The sequence below is a fragment of the Chaetodon auriga genome, chromosome 3 (genome assembly GCF_051107435.1).
Source record: "Chaetodon auriga isolate fChaAug3 chromosome 3, fChaAug3.hap1, whole genome shotgun sequence".
Taxonomy (NCBI): Eukaryota; Metazoa; Chordata; class Actinopteri; order Chaetodontiformes; family Chaetodontidae; genus Chaetodon; species Chaetodon auriga.
Genome location: NC_135076.1, coordinates 6,045,001 through 6,063,279, shown reverse-complemented (window position 1 = coordinate 6,063,279; position 18,279 = coordinate 6,045,001). Strand labels below are relative to the sequence as shown.

At 41.1% G+C, this 18,279-nt stretch overlaps 2 protein-coding genes across 2 annotated transcripts in view; both read left to right on the top strand.

Moving 5' to 3' along the window:
* Window positions 1-21: 21 nt before the first annotated feature.
* LOC143318018 (chymotrypsin-like elastase family member 3B) lies at window positions 22-3,969 on the top strand. Its single transcript, XM_076725901.1, has 8 exons — window positions 22-61; window positions 589-677; window positions 1,220-1,317; window positions 1,390-1,512; window positions 2,447-2,583; window positions 2,764-2,906; window positions 3,010-3,162; window positions 3,952-3,969. The coding sequence occupies exons 1-8, from the start codon at window positions 22-24 to the stop codon at window positions 3,967-3,969; spliced, it is 801 nt and encodes a 266-aa protein (XP_076582016.1).
* Window positions 3,970-12,836: 8,867 nt separating this feature from the next.
* LOC143318466 (chymotrypsin-like elastase family member 3B) overlaps window positions 12,837-18,279 on the top strand; it is a 10,139-nt gene continuing 4,696 nt past the window's right edge. The window contains exons 1-4 of the mRNA XM_076726826.1: window positions 12,837-12,876; window positions 13,515-13,603; window positions 16,315-16,412; window positions 16,489-16,614. Of these exons, the coding sequence (XP_076582941.1) occupies window positions 12,837-12,876; window positions 13,515-13,603; window positions 16,315-16,412; window positions 16,489-16,614 (353 nt within the window). The remainder of the gene's footprint in view (window positions 12,877-13,514; window positions 13,604-16,314; window positions 16,413-16,488; window positions 16,615-18,279) is intronic.

The window sequence follows — 18,279 nt, the reverse complement described above, 5'->3', positions numbered from 1 at the left end:
GACACTCTACTCTCAGGAACCATGATGAAAGTTGCCTTTGTCCTGCTGTTTGCTGCCTACGGTGAGTCTCATCCACATGATTTAAAACAGGTCATCTCTAGTCTAAGTTAGACTTGTGACAGTCACAGCAGTCCGCCCTGTGTGTGCACTGCACTGGATTTAAGATGTGCAGACTAATACACAGTTTTATCATGGGCTCACTCTACTGACAAGTTGGTCAACCTCATCTCCAGGAGGGATTAGAAAAGCAAGTAGATGAAGGGAAGCAAACTTTTCACAATCTGATCTCAGTGATTTTAAAATGATCATGCCTCCAGTCTTTGAGTGTGACCTCAGCCCTCCTTATGTTACTCTGGGTTTTTGGCTCCCTGTTTGGGCAAAACCTCTTTAAAAGTGTTTTGTGCCCAGAATCCAAAATCCATGAAATGCAATGGACTGCCAGAATTGGGGTTGAGTTTTTCCCCCTGAAATTTGTGTATAGGAAGATCAACCTAATCCCTGAGAAATAGTTCCAGTCAGTGTTACAGCTTTCAGTGTCAGTGCTGAGCTCAGTCAGCCTTTGTGACTTCAGTTCTTTCTGTGGCCCAGCCTACGGGTGTGGCACGCCCTCCCATCAGCCCTTGATGAGCCGTGTGGTGAACGGGGAAGATGCTCGACCCTACAGCTGGCCCTGGCAGGTGAGTTGATAATAATCAGGCAATATGACAGATGAGGTGATAGAGATTCTCCATCTACTTCACATGTTTCTTTAATCATAACTCTTAAAGTTGGCCTCTGTTTGAATATTTCTGATTGTTTCAGATGATTGTAGTTCATAATGTATATAAATGGGCAGGTCTGCTGAATATTATTTTGAGCAACACCCTGTTAATAGTTAGAATGAAACAACAGGATTGAAATGACACAGAGTCATTCATAAAGAGAGTAACAAACATGAAACAAAGCACAGGTATGTGATTAAGAAGACAAATTTGTCAGAATTGGTCATCTGGTTTTGTCACTGATAAGCAATTTCCAAAAAACATTGTATTTCCAGAGATTGTTCTCTGTCACCACTGCATATAAAACTACATGTATGGCATGAAAGAAGACATATATTGCACATGCATCCATATGTCTCACAACATGTTAAATCAACTCATTAAAACAATTTCTTATGACAGGAATACACAAAAAAGGTGATGTGTGGATCTAAATCCGTCTCTCATGTGTTTCACAGGTTTCTCTGCAGTTTCTCAGAGGCTCTGAGTACTTGCACAACTGTGGAGGCACTCTGCTCAGCCCTAACTGGGTCTTGACTGCTGCCCACTGCATCGGGTAGGTCACAGTTTACTCTCATTCTCATGTCAGATGAAAGTTTTATCTAAACTGTATCTCTGTTAACATCAGACCTACCTACCGTGTGGTGCTGGGTGATTACGACCTCACCAAGGAGGAGGGCTATGAGCAGATAAGAAATGTGGAGAGGATTGTGGTTCATCCATACTGGAACGAGAACTGCCTGTCTTGTGGGTAAGAGGGTGTAACTCCAGGACAGTGACATTTCACAAACTTATATTAAATGATTTTTTTGGTCACGGTTATGCAGACGACACAGATGTGTCCCTTTACAGCCAATGAAGAAGACAATTTCTGTCACTTCCTATCATTTCTGTCAGAATTAAAGTACTGAGTGTTTCAAAACGTTCTCCATGAAAGCAAATCTGAAATTATTCCTTTTGGTCCTCCAAAGTCCATCTCAATTTTATGAAAACACTGGTTCCCTGGAAACAAAACCTGCAGACAGAAACCAGGGTGGAATAATGGAAACTGACCTTTCATTTAAAAAACGAGGTCCAAAAGTTGTTAAATCATGTTTTTATCAACTGAGGAGCGTCTCAAAAAGCATCTCAAAAATGTTATATTATATTATATTATATTATATTATATTATATTATATTATATTATATACTTTTCTGACATCTTTTGTATTGAAAACGCAGCTGCTCAGCTTTTAAGAGATAACAAAAGACAAGATCAGGCCTGCTTTAACCTCTTCACTGGTTACCAGTCAGTGTCATTCTGATATTTTACTGATTACCTTTAAAGTACCTACTGGTTTAGCTCCCAGTTATATTACTGAATTGCTGCTCACCTATGAGCCATGAGCCTCAGATCCTCAAGCAGGACTCTGCTGGCTGTTGAGAAGTCCAGGTTCAGGACTAAAGGTGACCTGGTTTGTGCAGTCAGGGCTCCTCAGCTCTGGAACTTCCTGCCTGAAGATCTGAGGCTGCAGAATAAGCAACATCTATTATTAGAAATGCTTTTAATTAATGGTAGCAAACTGTTTTGATGCCCAGCATGTTTTGTCTCTTTTGTCAATATTAATATCAATATGACATTCATTCACTAAATTTTATCCATGAGATTTTTCTTTATGTTTTAACACGATTTTCTTGTTGCTCAGTAATGACATTGCGATGATCAAACTGGCCTCACCTGCCAATCTGAACGACAAGGTGCAGGCCTCCTGTGTGCCACAGAGTGGAGAGATCGCTCCTAACAATGACCCCTGCTACGTCACTGGCTGGGGAAGAATCTCCAGTAAGCATCTGGAATGTGACAGCACACTCATTCTGACCTATGATACATTATAAACACATTGATGGGACTGTACTCCACCAGTTTAATATCACTTTATTCTGAATTTAAATAGAATAATAAATTGGCTTATCTAATTTCAATCACAATCAAATTAAGAAGCACTGTCACCTTATTTCCCAGCTAATGGTCCTGCTGCCTCTAAGCTCCAGCAGGCTCTCCTCCCTGTGGTCGGCCATGACACCTGCTCCCGCAGAGACTGGTGGGGCAGCAGTGTGAGGACCACAATGGTCTGTGCTGGTGGTGACATTCGCTCTGGCTGCTTTGTACGTACCGCTCCCCTCATCTGTTCATGACAGCACAATAAGAACTGCAGGTTCACCCTGCATCCATCTGTTGCCTTCACCTGTCCTCTGTCTGTGTCTGCAGGGAGATTCAGGAGGCCCTCTGAACTGCAAGGGTGCTGGTGGCAAATGGTACGTGCAGGGGGTTACCAGCTTCGTGTCTGTCCTAGGATGCAACGCCATCAAGAAGCCCACGGTGTTCACTCGCACCTCTTCCTTCACCGACTGGATTGCTGATGTGAGTTTCTGTCAGAGAAAAAAACACAGCTGCATGTGACAAACAGATCAGATCATCCATTAATCATCCATATTTTGATCTTATTATACATTATAAACATATTAGATTGTTGCTAATTTTGTTGTTGTTTATTGTCTCTGGATTTGTTAAGGATTTCACACAAGATAATTCATTTTTTTAAAAATATGAATGAAATTTAAGGGAAGTGTAAATTCTTTGAATTTGAGTATACTGTATACGTAATCAATCATGTTGCTGTTAAGTGTTTTTCTTACACTGTAAATTGTTACTTGTCTGTAGCTTAAGTCCATCTTTGAGCAGGGCATCATCTGCCACTGAGGACACTAAAGCAACCATGGGAAATTAGTAGCAACAGTTCCAGTAAAAAACAGAACAAACAAATGCTGGATATAATACAGGCCCATTGCAGACATTTAAGTCTCAATATTTAAGCCCTTGAATTTATGTAGGTATAAATTTTAAAAAAGAGAAATTATAAGTAAATAGTTAACTAAATAAATGAATTAGCATTAAGAAAAGTCATTAAGAGGCTTGTATTTTTGGTGTGTGCTTAAACTTTCTGAAGGGTGGTCCTTGTGTTTAGAGGGGACTAGTATACAGTATCTAATATCATGGCTGCGATCCTTCATCTGCCACAAAGAACATGCAAACATGCAGCAATGTCTTAGTAATATTAAAACAGTAACTATACAGCACCTCAGGGTGAAAGTGCAGTCTCTCCTCATTTGACCTGTCTTTTTCAGTATTTCTAACTATTTTATCTTTCAGACTATGCTGCAGTACTGAAGACCTGGACCCTTTTAAATTTCAATAAACTTCATTCACTCATCATCTACAGAATGTTTCAGCTGTCTTTCACTTTTGTTTTTATAGTGGAAACAATACAAACCAAAGCTGTGCTTGAATGCTGCAAATTAATTCTAATCAGGTTTTGAGTATGTGGTGTGTTCACACTGGAAAAATGCCAAAATTCACACTATTAAATGTGAAGTGTGCTGCTGAGGGACACTATTCTCCCAAAATGCAATGCACAGAATGGAAAGGGAGGAGCTGCTCACAGCAGGAATGAAAATAAAACTAATCATAGACAATGGTGAATCAGCTCAGGAACACCTCAGAAAACAAACAAACAAACAAACTAACAACCAAAAAAAGCATCACTAAAAACATTTCGCTGTGTATATGAAGTTTAACTGGCAGTTGTATTTTAAAGTTTTTAAAGTTGCCTTGCACGGTGCATGTATGACATAATTCCCTGTTAAAATTAAGAGATAAAGGATGTTGATTTCTTGTACACTATTGTCAGCACTGCACTCTTTAAAATATTGCTGACCTCATGATGCACAGTTTGAAAATAGGGATCAAAATCGAAGCAGCAGAACCAGAAATATCATGTTTTTCTGGTCAGTTTGGTTGGGGATTGGAGTGTCTTGTGCTAGTAGCAGCTAATGCAGCCTTGAGCCACCGGCCTGCAGCAGAGACAAGAAGCCACAGAGGTCTAGTAAACTTACTTCTTTCTAGCTCCACACACCAAGATTTGTTTCACTCTCAAAGTTGTAGTCTTCAGCCCCACGTTCACACAGCTCACTTTGGAGACACTAAAAGTTTTATTCTACTCCCCCCCCCCCCCCCAATATTGGCAGTTGTACAGTGATGGAAGACGTGTTCAGATCTGCTACAGAAGTTAAAGTAGTAATACCACTGTATACAATTACTTGAGAACAGTATGTCCTGCATTTGAGATCGTATTGAAGTAAAAGTACAAAAGTATCAGCATCAACATATACTTACCAAAGGTACCAAAGAATAATTCAGAAAAATATATATTATCAGATTATAATCAGTGATACATTGATGTGTTCACCAGTTTAATGTTGCAGCTGGTGAAGGTGGAGCTGATTGTAAAGACCAAGGGCCTGATTTACTAAAGCTTTGCGTGCGTAAACACGTGCGGAAAAGCGACAGCACGCGCAAAGAGATGATGATGCTGATCTACCAACCGGGCGCACCGAGGATTGCGTCTGTCAATCGGGCAAAATAACACGCGCTACTCGTTTTGCACTTCTGCCTTCATGAATATGCAATATAGGCGTGCCAGCCAGAACGCGCAAAAATATTGGGCGGAGTAGATGCAAATAGAATCATTTTGCGCACGCAATATGATTTACCAAACCTGAAACTAATTGCGCTAGTTATTTTTGCGTCCATATTTAGCACGTTTGAACGTCATGTCTTAGGCTACCTGGCACAGCCATGCGCACAGATGGCTGCGGTCGTTGTTGCGAGGAGGCGGCGTAGGCAGGACAGGCAACGGAGAGAACGCTTTTCTGATCGTGTCACTCTTTTTGGAATGCCCGAAGAAAAAAATAGTAGAGACATATCGGTTATCCGACGATGCCATTTTGGAGCTTCTCCGTGAAGTAGGAGCTGATTTGGATCTAGTCACAAGGAGGAGTCCCCACGGCATTAACCTTCTCACAGATTGCCCCCCATATTGCGTTCCTCCTTGTGACGGTCAAATTCCTTTGCTGTAACTCAGCAATGTGCGTGTTTGACTCCTGTACCAGCACCTCCAATTCCATGGGTTCGAATTTGCTCTTGCGCTTCCGTGGAGTCTCCTCGCTTGCATTCGCCATGGTGAACGCGCAAAAACTCACGCAAAATCCTCATTTAAATAGGGAGGGCTCAACTACTTTTGCACCTGTAGTCAATTGTGCTGTTAATCTTAGTGAATCAGCCGCAGGCAGCGCGCGCAATCTATCCATGTGCGCACGCAATTTAGCGCTCTTTATTTGGGATCTTAGTAAATCAGGCCCCAAGTGTAGAAACTGAAGGGTCTGTACTTTCAGTGGGTGACCACAAGGTGTCAGTGTTTGATTTGAAGTCACTGTGCAGATGTGACTGGAGGGGGCTGGTTGGTTTCCGAGAGAGGAGAAGGAGGCAGTATTCATAGAGATGTTATACGTATCATGAACAAAAAGAGAAACAGCATCTTTCTTTCAGTCAATCAGTCAAATGAAGCTGCACATGATTGTGTATTTTAGAGCTTCGTGCTGAATCCAGTTTGCAGTGTGTTGATCAGGGAGTGATCCAACAGGATGTCAAACAATGAGAGAAACCACAGGTGACTGAACCAATTAAACTGCTCCTCCAGGCTTCAGACTTAGGGCAACACATGAAGGGGTGAATTCTCTGAATGTACACACACACACACACACACACACACGCAGAGAGAGAGAGAGAGAGAGAGAGAGAGAGAGAGAGGCACACGTGATGTTGCATACTCGAGTACAAAAGAATAAAGTGAAAAATAGCAGTGGAAGCTGGTTTGTTTTCCCTCTGAGGAGACTCCTTCAGCCTTTAGCTGCCTGGCTCAGCCCAGTGAGTGAGTAAGTGAGCTTCAGATCACAGGCCATTGGCTGGCTGCTCATTACTGAAGGACGCATTAAATCCTCACCTGTAAATAATGTGATAACTGCTGTGCACGGCTCTGTGTTTCCCACAGCAACTGGCAACCATCTTTCCTTTTTTTTTGGTTCATTTCTCTCTTCCACCCCAGTTGCTTGGGGGAGAGAGTGACAGGGCTCATTCCTCAAAAGCAAAAGCCCCATACATCCACTCCCATCTCCACCTCCTCCCCCATCTCCATCCAGCCTCCTCTGCTCAGCTCAGGGTGCTCCACTGCAGGAGGCAGGAGGGAAACCACAGCATCATTTCCAAGGCTTGACAGAAATGTGCACAATCAGCAGCTTTACAGAAGAGGAGACCAAGGCAGGACATAAACACTCATATGTTGTCTGCTCCACTCACGGAGCCCACTGATACGTGGGGGAGGGACAGTAAACATATGGGAGCTATAATGCAGGTGCATTTGCACATTGGAGATGCCTTTAAATAAACATTTTAATAGGCACAGGACTCTTGACCCTCTTTTACTTAGCGGGCCGTTACTGTTAAACTGCTAAATGTGGTGAGCCCTGTGAATGCTGAAGTCTTCTTCAGTGGGCCTTTACCACCAGTCAGAGGAGGAGGAGAGAGATTCAGCAGACTGTTGGCAGTAAACAGATGGCTTTCAACTGCATCTGATGTCCACTGAATGCATTTTATTGACAATTTTAACTTTTTCGGGGACCGCAGACATTTTTTCAAAGGAGACGGACTTTCCCTAAACAAGTCGGGAGTAAAACTTTTTGCCTCCAATCTATCTTTCTTCCTGTGTAACACTGTTCCCACTCCCAAGGACAAGAGACAAGAGGAATCCAAACAAAAGCAGCAAACGCCAAAACATGAAGGAGAACCAACTCTCCCCCCGCCTGTATGCTCTAACCATGAGGGATGCCAGAGCAAAAAAGGGGATGCCTCATGTCCTCCACCAGGGGCCACTGCTCGTGAGGATTCACCATCCCCAATCTCTAAAACTTCACCTAGGTCACCATCTCCAACTGCCCAAACTCCATCTAGCTCATCATCTTCACTGGGTATCCCATCACCTTCCTCCCCTCTGCTGGAGCTCACTGACCAAATGAACAAACTTGTCAGCGCTGGTATCAGATTTACTCCTTGCCCATCTGGGATCCTGTGTGTGATCCAGAGCTGTTTTTGCCACACATGATGTGATCTACACTGGTGACACCCCGCCTGTGCGAAAGCGCTATAGACACATTCCACCAAAAACATGGTGAAGGTGAAGGCCTTGTATGCTAGAAAGGTGGGACACTCAGATTCTGTGTGGATTATCACAGGCTTAATTCAGTGACTCACAAGGACGCTCATCTACTCCCCGAATTGAGAAGTCATTGGCAAGCTTGGGTAAAGAAAAGTACTTTTTCACATTGGACCTGGCCAGTGGATACTCGTGTAGGGGTTTGGGGTTTCTTGGTATTGTTTTTTGAGTTTCTGGTGTCTCATTGTCTCATTATGTTTGTGCAGGTGGAGGTGTGGCTGGCAGGCGTGTTTAGTGGCAGGCAGCGCAGCTGATCGGCATCCTGCAATCATCTCCACTAGTTTTACACTACGTTTACACGTAGCCGGTTATTTTCATACATGCAATGATTGTCTTAACTGTACCCGTGATAGAGTTGTATTACATCACATGCTGTTAAGTTGTGCAGCGTAACAATAACATGTTATAAGTCATAATAAGAGCACAAACAACGAAAATGAAAATAAAATTTAATATTTGTGATACTTGAACAGTGTAATGGACACATTACAGTACAGTAATGGACATCTTTTTAACCATGAATGATGTCAGGATAATTTAGCGTGTGGTGTAATAGGAAACACGGTAGAACGAGTACAGTTGATACAGCCTTTATGGGATGTGTGGCCTAGCCTACTTCAGAGTTTAGAAATAAAAAGGCTTGCAGTGTGTGTGTGTGTGTGTTAGCTATGTTGTGTAGCCTGTATGGACTTTTGGTTTATGTTTGTATTCTTGTGCTATACCCGCCAGCAACCATTCTACTGGCAACCTTTTTGGAAAGCAGCTTGACTGATATGACAAAAAGTCTGAACGTTGCAGGAAAACTTTTCCATATTGGCCTGACAGAGTCGGAGCTTTCGGTGTTTCTTCAGCACACCACATGGAAGAGGGCTAGAGGAGAATCTTATAAAACTCTTATTGATGTGATGGACATATGCAACGAGGACGTCTTCCCTCATGTTCATTGCTTTTTAAAAGCACTCTGCCAATCACATCATGTACAGCTGAACATGTTTTCTTTGAGTTACTGTTCCTAAGAGACAGACATTGCGAGGTAAGAAGTGTTGTCACCAGTAATTAAATAGTAAGGAAAATGATATCCCCCCCCCCTTTCTTGAATTTCTTGCAGATTGCTTTCTTTTCTGATTTTAAGGTTCTGGAATATTATTAATGTTAGCCGTTTACAGCTGTGGTATCGAAAAATCAAAAGAAAGTGTTTAAATTGCCACTGAATTGATTTTCAGACTTTATTATCATGTATACTACTGATGGATGTCACTCACATGAGAATGTGTTTCAGTGTTACTTTGCGGTTACTGAGCCCGTTTTCCTCGTGTTGTCCATGGCATACTTTACTGTGAGTATCAAAAGAGAAAACAAGTAGGAAATGTGTCTGTGAGAATTTTAGATAAAAACTTCACCTGTAGTTAAAGGATATTTCGTGCGTTTTTAGTCTGTTTTATGTTGAAGATAGTAACACGTCTTTTTCCAACTATGTAGAAGGTGTATTTAGGAAAATCATGTCATTGCTTTTTTTTATATACCAGCAAATGCATTTCGCATCGAAACTAGAATTTGTAGAAAATGTAGACAATACGGGAGGTAGAGCTAAATACTCCTGCCTGACTTGACTGTCTTCAGATTACCTTCACAGACAGTTAAGGTCATGAATGAACAGCACACCATGCTCTCTCTCCTTTCAAAAGTCATTGTCACCCAGTACTCTGATCGCTCTGTTTCTCCTTCTCCTTGCAATCAATTTAAAGAGCAATCCAGTCAGATCAAACAAAAATGAATTAACAGGCATTAAAATGTCTGTTTTCGTAATGAATTGATGTATTGATTCACTTGATCCATAACAAAAATATAGATAACGAGATAAGCTGTGTGTGCCACTTGTAATAAATACAAACTGTCGCAGTGAAATAATAAGCTACGGCATTGAAAATATTTTTCAAAAAGATTTTGAACATGTCATAATCAGACGTACTAGTCGTCCCCCACAGCATGAAACCAATCATTTTGTTTAAGTGAGACTACCAGTTGGAAACAGTGTTAACTTTTGTAATTAAGAGGCCCACCCAAAATTGAAATCCTGGCGCCGTGCCTGGCTCAGCTGCTGCCTCATTCAGAAAGAGTGATGAATGAGTGGCACATCCAAATTTGAGGCCAAAAAGCGGCGACAAGTCTGGTTTTGCAAAAACAACAGCAACGAGATCAGTGCTTGCGTTGACTTTTTGTGGAAGGATAAATACCCCTGAACATCTGTGTGAGCTGTTTAAATATCAGAGCAGGTTTATGCAGGGAAATTTACAGTTCACATCTGGTTCAACACAATCACACAAACCACAGGATCCTGTTTAGATTTGCTTCACTTACTGGAGAAAAAGAAATCCACAGTTCGTCATGAAGATCTTGCTGCTCAAACATTGGGCGAAACATTTGCAGCACAAGTGCACAAGTATCAGGAAAGAGCTTTTCTGTCTCTCAGATCTCTGTGATGCTGACATTTAAATGGCCCAATTAGCCTTGTTGTGTTGGCTGGCCTGAGCAGCAGAGGTCTGCACTGTCTGCATATTCTGTCTCTGCATATGTGTGTTAGGCTTCAGCCTGTAAATTTTTACTTGACTCACAAATACAGACCGGAGTCAGGATAAACAAACAAAGGTAATTTATTTACACAATTATGATTAAGGAAAAAGTGCACTCTCAAGGAATGGAGGAAAAAAACAAAAGAACACAACTGGACAGACTGAGGTAAGGCAAACACTTGTTTGTAGGCAACAGGAAAAACTCAATAGTCACGGGAGGCATTCAGGCAGGATCTGACTGTTTTGCTGCTCCTGGAATGTGTGTCTCTGAGGATGATGCTGTGTGATTTTCGTTGTAAATGTCTTTGCCTCAGTCTCGTGACTACACATATACATATATACTGCATAGTTTAGCTTCCTCTTTGTTTTCTTTCTTTTCTCTTTCTCTAAACACTCTCATAGTGAGATGACTACAACTTTGGCCGAGTGAGATACCATCAGTGTTTTGGTGGTTTGTAACATGTGAGTGTTTTTTTTCCCTTTTTTTCCCCACCTTCATAACAAGAAATGAATTAATGGTAGTTGGTGCTCAAGCACTCACCATGAAAGCTTTTCTGAGAACATCAGCAGCTATTATGGTAGCCTTGGCAAAACTGCGGTCTCCCATTCATGTTGTGTCTTGTTGCGCGTGCCTCAAAGAGAGGACTTACTGTGATTCTGCAACTGATATATAATAATCAGTTAATGCGCTGGCAATGACGCTGGAGCTGCAGATTGGTACAGGAGAACTCACTGAGCAAAAAGGAAAAAGACACAGGAGATCAGGCACTGGTAACTGACATAAGAGAAACAAAACTACATATACACTTATTCTCGCAGGAAGCACTAGAAAACAGCCAACTATACCACTAAGCAGTGGAAACAATCTGGCAACGAGTCCTCTCCAGTCCACAGTCTTTATGCCGTCCTTGATTGTGATGAGTCCTACCTGTGTTGGAGCCCACTCACAGCCACCTGGAGAACCACGTCCAGCCTCTGCCGAAAAAGGCAACACAGGAAACAAAGCCCCACACCTCTCCACCCCCACATATGTATTTTATTTATTTTTTTCATGGTGAGGCTATATTGTGAAGCTGTGTTACTCACGGCCTGTATTCACAGCTGCTGTACAATGAAAGGTATTATCATGATCATTATCTAATTCAGTATGTTTGTGCACAATGAGCCTGTCCTCTGAGGGAATGTCGCTGATACAGGATGCTCTCCTGTCTGAGGATCAGTGTGTAATACCTGTTGAACACTGACAAAAGTAAAGACAGGTCACAGTCAGTGACTGCTGTTTGAAGCACAGGTGTGTCTGTATGTCCTGTACATGTTACTGCAGTGTTCTGTGTGTTTTCTTTCCCTTACAGGCTGTGTGTTTTGGCTCCTCCTGCCACCCTGGAGGAGGTCTTGGCATGCCTTCGTTCTTTCCACCTGTGCCTGCTGGACAGATTTTCTTGACAGAAATGTCAAGGACACACACTTCTGGGAAAAATACCAAAACAGGATTTACACCTGCAATGGCAGTTAACTGTTGATCTTTGAATCACTCAAAGTCTTTTAGATTTACAATGTCAATAACAGGAATAATTCATTCATTGATCCCCAAAGACCAATATATATATCAAATCCTTTAGAAGAACTAATTAAATCGCTGACAACATAATATTAATGTGTGTGTTGAATATGAAATCTAAGTTTAATACTTCGTAATAACTATTGAAACTGAAGATACAAGCGGTCCAGTGACATTTTTCTGAATGTATCCTCACCATATCAATAATAATAATAACTAAAAGTACAGCAGATGCAATCAGTATATGATCATTAAATTAATCATGATGTTTGATTTCATTTGGTTTGATTGAACCTTATTATCAGAATATTTTTTTAAGGATTTGGCTAATTAATTCAAGCTAAGAAAATGTGTATTTAATTCCAAATCAAATATAGTTTGAAGATTTTTTTTAGCCAAAAACAAACAAACAAACAAAACAAGTAATCACTTTGAGTCAGTTCTGCATTCTGGATTCTTTTTCTCAGATTTTCTTCTGGTCCAGCAACAAAACCTCCATTAAATTTTAATAATGTGTTTATTGATCACTGTAGGATTGTTATTTCACACTCCCATCCCCTCGTAGTATACCAAAGTGTAAATAACCACCAGAAGTCTTGGAGTCAATTATTTGTTATATTTCTTTGCTCTGGCTCTGGAGGGGTTGTGTAAGAACAGGTGAAACACATGCAGCAGGTAACAGAGTTTCCCAGGTCAAAGATTGGACTGTGTGGGTGCATTTGTGTGTTTATCTCTGATGACTGTTCAGTTTTGAGAGTATAAAAGTCATAAAACACACTCAGACACTCTACTCTCAGGAACCATGATGAAAGTTGCCTTTGTCCTGCTGTTTGCTGCCTACGGTGAGTCTCATCCACATGATTTAAAACAGGTCATCTCTAGTCTAAGTTAGACTTGTGACACTCACAGCAGTCCGCCCTGTGTGTGCACTGCACTGGATTTAAGATGCAGACTAATACACAGTTTTATCATGGCCTCACTCTACTGACAAGTTGGTCAACCTCATCTCCAGGAGGGATTAGAAAAGCAAGTAGATGAAGGGAAGCAAACTTTTCACAATCTGATCTCAGTGATTTTAAAATGATGGCATCAATCATGCCTCCAGTCTTTGAGTGTGACCTCAGCCCTCCTTATGTTACTCTGGGTTTTTGGTTCCCTGTTGGGGCAAATCCTGAGTGTTATTTTGGAACTTTTATGCAGCAGCGAGTTGAATCTTTAAAAGTGTTTTGTGCCCTGAATCCAATATCCACGGAATGTAATGGACTGCCAAAATTGGGGTTTCAGACAGACACTTCAAATGCCTCTGAATATGCAACCTGCTGCTGCGATTGATTCATTCAGAATGAGTTTTTCCCCCTGAAGTTTGCGTATAGGAAGACCAACCTAATCCCTGAGAAATAGTTCCAGTCAGTGTTACAGCTTTCAGTGTCAGTGCTGAGCTCAGTCAGCCTTTGTGACTTCAGTTCTTTCTGTGGCCCAGCCTACGGGTGTGGCACGCCCTCCTATCAGCCCTTGATGAGCCGTGTGGTGAACGGGGAAGATGCTCGACCCTACAGCTGGCCCTGGCAGGTGAATTGATAATAATCAGGCAATATGACAGATGAGGTGATAAAGATTTGCCATCTACTTCACATGTTTCTTTAATCATAACTCTTAAAGTTGGCCTCTGTTTGAATATTTCTGATTCTTTCAGATGACTGTAGTTCATAATGTATATAAATGGGCAGGTCTGCTGAATATTATTTTCAGCAACACCCTGTTAATAGTTAGAATGAAAGAACAGGATTGAAATGACACACGGAGTCATTCATAAACAGCGTAACAAACATGAAACAAAGCACAGGTATGTGATTAAAAAGACTAATGTGTCAGAATTGGTCATCTGATTTTGTCACTGATAAGCAATTTCCAAAAAACATTGTATTTCCAGAGATTGTTCTCTGTCACCACTGCATATAAAACTACATGTATGGCATGAAAGAAGACATATATTGCACATGCATCCATATGTCTCACAACATGGTGTAGGGGAATTACCTCTAAATTAATGTTACATTCGTTAATATTACTAGGGGCACCAACCTTCGTCAGCTACGAAGGATTTTGTATATTGTATCTGTTAAAGCTGATGTAGTGAACGAATGAATCAACAGTAGATCAGTCTGATAATCTAAGGCGTAAACTCTCAGTACAGGGATTGCTTGTATTCAGCTCAAAAGGACACCGTCTGACAACGACTTGTATGCAAAAGATTATTTATTAAACATAATAATGAAATGAATATGAATCATGAATAATACGATAGATTATATGGATGAGGTAAATTAACACAAACACTGCACAGAGGAACTTATGGCAAGAGGATGGTAAAATGAGTTTGGCGATAGTGAGAAGTAGGTTTTAAAGGGAAATTGGGACGTGAATTATGAAGTTAATTTGTTGAATGAACGATTTAGAGAATTTAGATAAATTAACAATATCTCAACCTCACGGACCAACTCTTATTCAAAACCGCTTAAATATGCCTACTTTGTCAGCGATGTTCCTGTAGATGTCTGCTCCGAACTAACACGAAGAGGCTCCGCGCCATGTTCTGTCACTCTGGCCCGTACAGCAGTCTGCAGGACGAATCAAGCGAACCGCTGATGAGAGCTGGTGCTGGACAGGGATGTCTCGGGAGCTGAGGGTCTTTGGTGTCGGTTACAGACGAGGAACGGCTTCTGATGGCTCTTTAACCTGGACCAGCGGGTCAGCAGCAGGCTACAGGTCTTCGGCGCGGTCAGTTAGTTGTTGGCCGTTTGGCAAGGCTTTTGATTACTAATAATAAGATTGAGAAACTCTTCGATGGCCAGTCGAAAATGTCTTCAAAATTATTATTATTACGTGACTAGACTTTAACAACAAAAATAGAAATTATGCGGCTTGGCGTGGCGAGCAAAAATGAAAGTTTCACGAAGATTAGAAAAGTGCGTTTTCTGCAGAATTAAATCAGGCCACTCTGTGTAGTTGTGAGCAGCAACAAAAAGACTGAGAAAACGACGGAGCGAAAAATACTTGAAAACTAAAGACAAAGAACTTAACACAAAAACTAGATTGACTGGAAGAAAGACGAAAAAGGAAAGAACTGAACAAGACGAAAAAGGAAACTTAACTAGACGAAAAGAAAAACTAAACAAGACTGAAGTCCGCGATGCGCGACTAACCTTTTCATCGCTCGAGGGCGTGTCCTACAGAGCGAGAATTAATTAATGAGTCATACGAGGGACTCATCTGCTTCTCACTATGGTCAATCGAATATATTTTAAATGATCAATTTTCAATGGCACTTCAACAACAACATGCGTGTTCACTACATGCGTTAGACAATTCTTATGAATAACGACAACATTAAACAATGAACATGGTAACATTTTCTAATACTAATCCCAATAAACATGATGACTAAGGGTATAACAACTTTAATATGATGAAGGAACAAGGAAGGGCAGACTATATTTGCCGAAATGATTATCGCTATTATAGTTACGTATTAATAAATGTCTTCCGCTAAGCACATTCAACCTAACCGCTATGAACCTCTAGATGGCGGTATGGTTACATGGTAGAAACTCAGAGAAAACCTTTGAAATAGTTTAATTCACAGTTTCGTCATTCTGTAAGTTAGAAAAACCAAGAAAGCATTGTTATTGTACTGATCACGAGCTTAGCAATGTGATAACATCTACAGTTAAATCAAACATTGAGATTTGGTCAATTTGGTAGGTTAAGCAAAAAGACACACAGACATACAGAACAGTTTGCTTCAGGAATGTTTAATTTACAACCCATCAGCATTATCTGGTTTGAAGATTCCTTTGAGACATGGCATTCGTCCATCCAGGCAGTTTTATTGTCCTTCACTCCCATGGGCTATCAAGAAAGAGTTAGCACCTCCATGAGAATGTCTTGACCAAATGTAAATTAGAAGTAAAAGTGTTGTCAGTGACTCTTGTTGCCCTGAAAGAGTGTGATAAGAGGTCTCTCAACCAGACATCCTGTCTCTGCCTGGGTTCACACCTTTCTGTGAACCTTCCAGATGGTCAATAACTCTTAAAAGTCTGATTGTTTTATCACTACACTTCTCCTGAGCAATGCAAAGAGGTGAGAGAAGGGTCAGCTACAGACCAGTTCTGCTACAATGGTAAATCACCTTATTAAAGTATTTGCTTATGACAGGAATACACAAAAAAACAGGATAGCAGAATTTAAAAAATGTTCTGTGCATCTCTCGTGTTTCACAGATTTCTCTGCAGTATCTCTCCAGCTCTGTTTACTTTCACAACTGTGGAGGCACTCTGCTCAGTCCTAACTGGGTCTTGACTGCTGCCCACTGCATCGGGTAGGTCACAGTTTACTGTCATTCTCATGTCAGATGAAGGTTTAATCTAAAGTGTGTATATCTATGTTTGTGTCAGACATCCTACATACCGTGTGGTGCTGGGCGAACATGACCTCACCAAGGAGGAGGGCTATGAGCAGATAAGAAGTGTGGAGAAGATTGTGGTTCATCCAAACTGGAACGAGAACTGCCCAACTTGTGGGTAAGAGCGTGTAACTCCTCCATACAGCTGTTTTTAGCTTATGTGTCAAATTGAAAAACAAGCTGTGCAGGAAACAGGACAGTGACATTTCACAAATTTAGACTAATTGATTTTTTTGGTCACTGTTATGTAGTTGACACAGATGTATGTTCTTTTACAACCAATGAAGAAGACAAGACAGTTCCCTTCAAAGCTTGTTGTCTTTAAACTGGTAGGAGGTTGAACAAAACACATAGATTAACATCAAAAAGACATTCATAGCAACCTAGAATACATTGGCAAAAGTGCTTAGTTTGCTTAAAGACTGACTTGAGACAATGAGTGGCATTTATAGGTGTGTGTGTCCACTGGATTAAGGCGTCTGTTTCTACAAATGATGATGATCCAGGACACTTACAGGTAATGTGAGCCTTTGGTGCTCTGAGCAAATACCCATCAAATGTAACAATTTTTTTTCAATTAATTTTTTGTTGTTATGGCATCAAAAAACCCATAAAACAGTGTGCAAACCTGTTTGTTTTCACAATAAATGCACATAGAACAGCATAAGACAAACTAATTATAGTTCAACTGCTGAAACAGCAAGAGCTATTAATGTAACATTTAGGTCTAAGCATTAAGTCTATTAGTGTCTTTTCTTTCCGTTTACTTGAAACAGTTCACTCATCTGTCATCTCAGTTTAGTCTCAGGAAGGCACTTCTCTCCAAGATGACCCTTGCCCTGTTGCGACGGGCCCTTGTCAGGTCCCCTGTAACACTAAACATCCACTCAACAAAAGCTTGTGATGCAGGCATTGCAAGTAAATCTAGGCATAATGTCACATATGTCATCGAGTTCTGTGCCAACCAAAAGTCCATTCCATGCTCAAAATCTGAGCTCTTCTGAGATGAAAGCTCCCGTTCGTATTTCCTCACCTCTTCCTGTTGAGCATTACTGCTCTTGGTTGGTTTTGACAGTTTGGAGGATGCTGACAAAAACCTAAATTGCGGTCACTTTGAGGAGGAAGGTACCTCGTCCTCTGCAATATCCTTCACTGACGCCAAATCCCCATCATCTTTTTCCAACTCGTCCTTTTAATGTGTTGTTGAAGTGGCTTCTGTTGCATTGAGGATAAAAGTTTCTGCTTAATTCAAAAGTTCCCGGATTCCATCATCTGTGTTTTCAATGAGAGCATCTCCGGCAACTGTTGGGTTGTTGGGTTGTTCATCCATATAAATACTCTCAACGAGGTTGCTGATTTTGGTTTTCTTGGGTATGGCCAGCCTCCTGTCAACCACCTGCATCATTTTAAGGAAGTCCTTGTCCTCCACTGTTCAGGCTGGCAGACCAATACGACCTATCCACAAGGCGAGAGCTCTCTCTTTAGTTTGTTGTTCTTTTGCATCTGGATGATACTTTGCAGTCTTTGATGCCAAAGAGCATATTTGGAATGCTTGTCTCTTGATGTTTCTCCCTTTCACGGCCCTGCTCACTGTCTGTTTTCTGCTGTACAGTTGTAGTCTCCAGAATCTGAATGATAAAAAAATGTCTCATAGTATTTGTACCGTCTACTGACAGGGCATCATACACTAGGTTAGGACAGAGGTATAGCCGAACCATATAATGGCAGTGTGTTGTTATTGGTGATCAGACACTGATAACGTTTATTACTTGACAAAACAGGG

Excerpts from the sequence above, each read along its gene's own strand:
- LOC143318018 (XM_076725901.1), top strand. The coding sequence starts at position 22 with ATGATGAAAGTTGCCTTTGTCCTGCTGTTTGCTGCCTACG. Across the intron at positions 1,318-1,389 it reads ACTGCTGCCCACTGCATCGG|ACCTACCTACCGTGTGGTGC; the intron begins GTAGGTCACAGT and ends TGTTAACATCAG. Across the intron at positions 2,907-3,009 it reads ACATTCGCTCTGGCTGCTTT|GGAGATTCAGGAGGCCCTCT; the intron begins GTACGTACCGCT and ends CTGTGTCTGCAG.